This window comes from Echinops telfairi, unplaced genomic scaffold (assembly GCF_000313985.2).
Source record: "Echinops telfairi isolate 266 unplaced genomic scaffold, ASM31398v2 ScPeMD7_7469;HRSCAF=8507_1, whole genome shotgun sequence".
NCBI classification, from domain to species: Eukaryota; Metazoa; Chordata; class Mammalia; order Afrosoricida; family Tenrecidae; genus Echinops; species Echinops telfairi.
This window is the reverse complement of record NW_022111373.1, coordinates 7,423,551-7,424,557: the sequence shown is the minus strand read 5'-3', so window position 1 is coordinate 7,424,557 and position 1,007 is coordinate 7,423,551. Positions and strand designations below refer to the sequence as shown.

Below are 1,007 nucleotides of genomic sequence, written 5' to 3'. Positions count from 1 at the left end.
AGTCTTTCGAGGTGCACAGGTGCTTTATTGTTATTAAAGCCCATTTGTTGATTTCCAGTTCACCTGTGGGTGTAGCCTGGTGTTTTTTATGATTTCCAGTTTTGTTCTACATTTTCCTTCTATCCAGGACCTTTTAATCTGACACCCCCACCCCCTTTTTCCATTTTAACTGTTTATTGCAAATTTGGTTGTTTATAGAGCAGGTTATAGTTTTATATTCAACAATCCATACACATGCTGATTTAGCTCACTATTGTAATCCTCTCAAAATACCATTGGTTCCAGACCCCTCCGAAAGCCCCTCCTAGCCACGTCGCTTCTGGAGCGAAAGCCTTTCAAATCCATTTTTACGATAGAGAATGTGAAGGCCAAGATCCAGGACAAGGAGGGAATTCCTCCGGATCAGCAACGGCTGATCTTTGCTGGCAAGCAGCTGGAAGATGGACGCACCCTGTCCAACTAAGGTTAAGCTGGCTGTCTTAAAATACTATAAGGTGGATGAAAATGGCAAAATTAGCCACCTTTGGCGCGAGTGCCCCTCAGATGAGTGTGGTGCTGGGGTTTGCATGGCCAGCCACTTTGACAGACATTACTGCGGCAAGTGCTGTCTGACCTACTGCTTCAACAAACCAGAAGACAAGTAACTGTACTGGCTAATAAAAGCCATGAACATTAAAAAAAAAATACCATTGGTTACCTCACTTATAGAAGCTGGATTATATGAAGAAGAGTGTGGCATCAGGATTGGAGGAAGGCTTATTAACTACCTGTGATATGCAGATGACACAACCTTGCTTGCTGCAAGTGAGAAATTGAAGCACTTGCTGATGAAGATCAAGGATTGTAACCTTCAGTATGGATGAAATGCAATATAAAGAAGACCAAAATTCTCACAACTGGACCAATGATAAATGGAGAAAAGGTTGAAGTTGTCAAGGATTTTGTCTTGCTTGGATCCACCATCAATGCTCATGGAAGCAGTTGTCAAGAGATCAAAAGATGAGTTG

General features: G+C 42.2%; 1 protein-coding gene across 1 annotated transcript in view; it reads left to right on the top strand.

Annotated features, from left to right (window-relative positions):
- The window catches only part of HSPA4 (heat shock protein family A (Hsp70) member 4), a 127,691-nt gene extending 127,228 nt beyond the window's left edge, over positions 1 to 463 (top strand). The window contains exon 13 of the mRNA XM_045285042.1: positions 286 to 463. Within this exon, the coding sequence (XP_045140977.1) occupies positions 286 to 463 (178 nt within the window). The remainder of the gene's footprint in view (positions 1 to 285) is intronic.
- Positions 464 to 1,007: the final 544 nt, after the last annotated feature.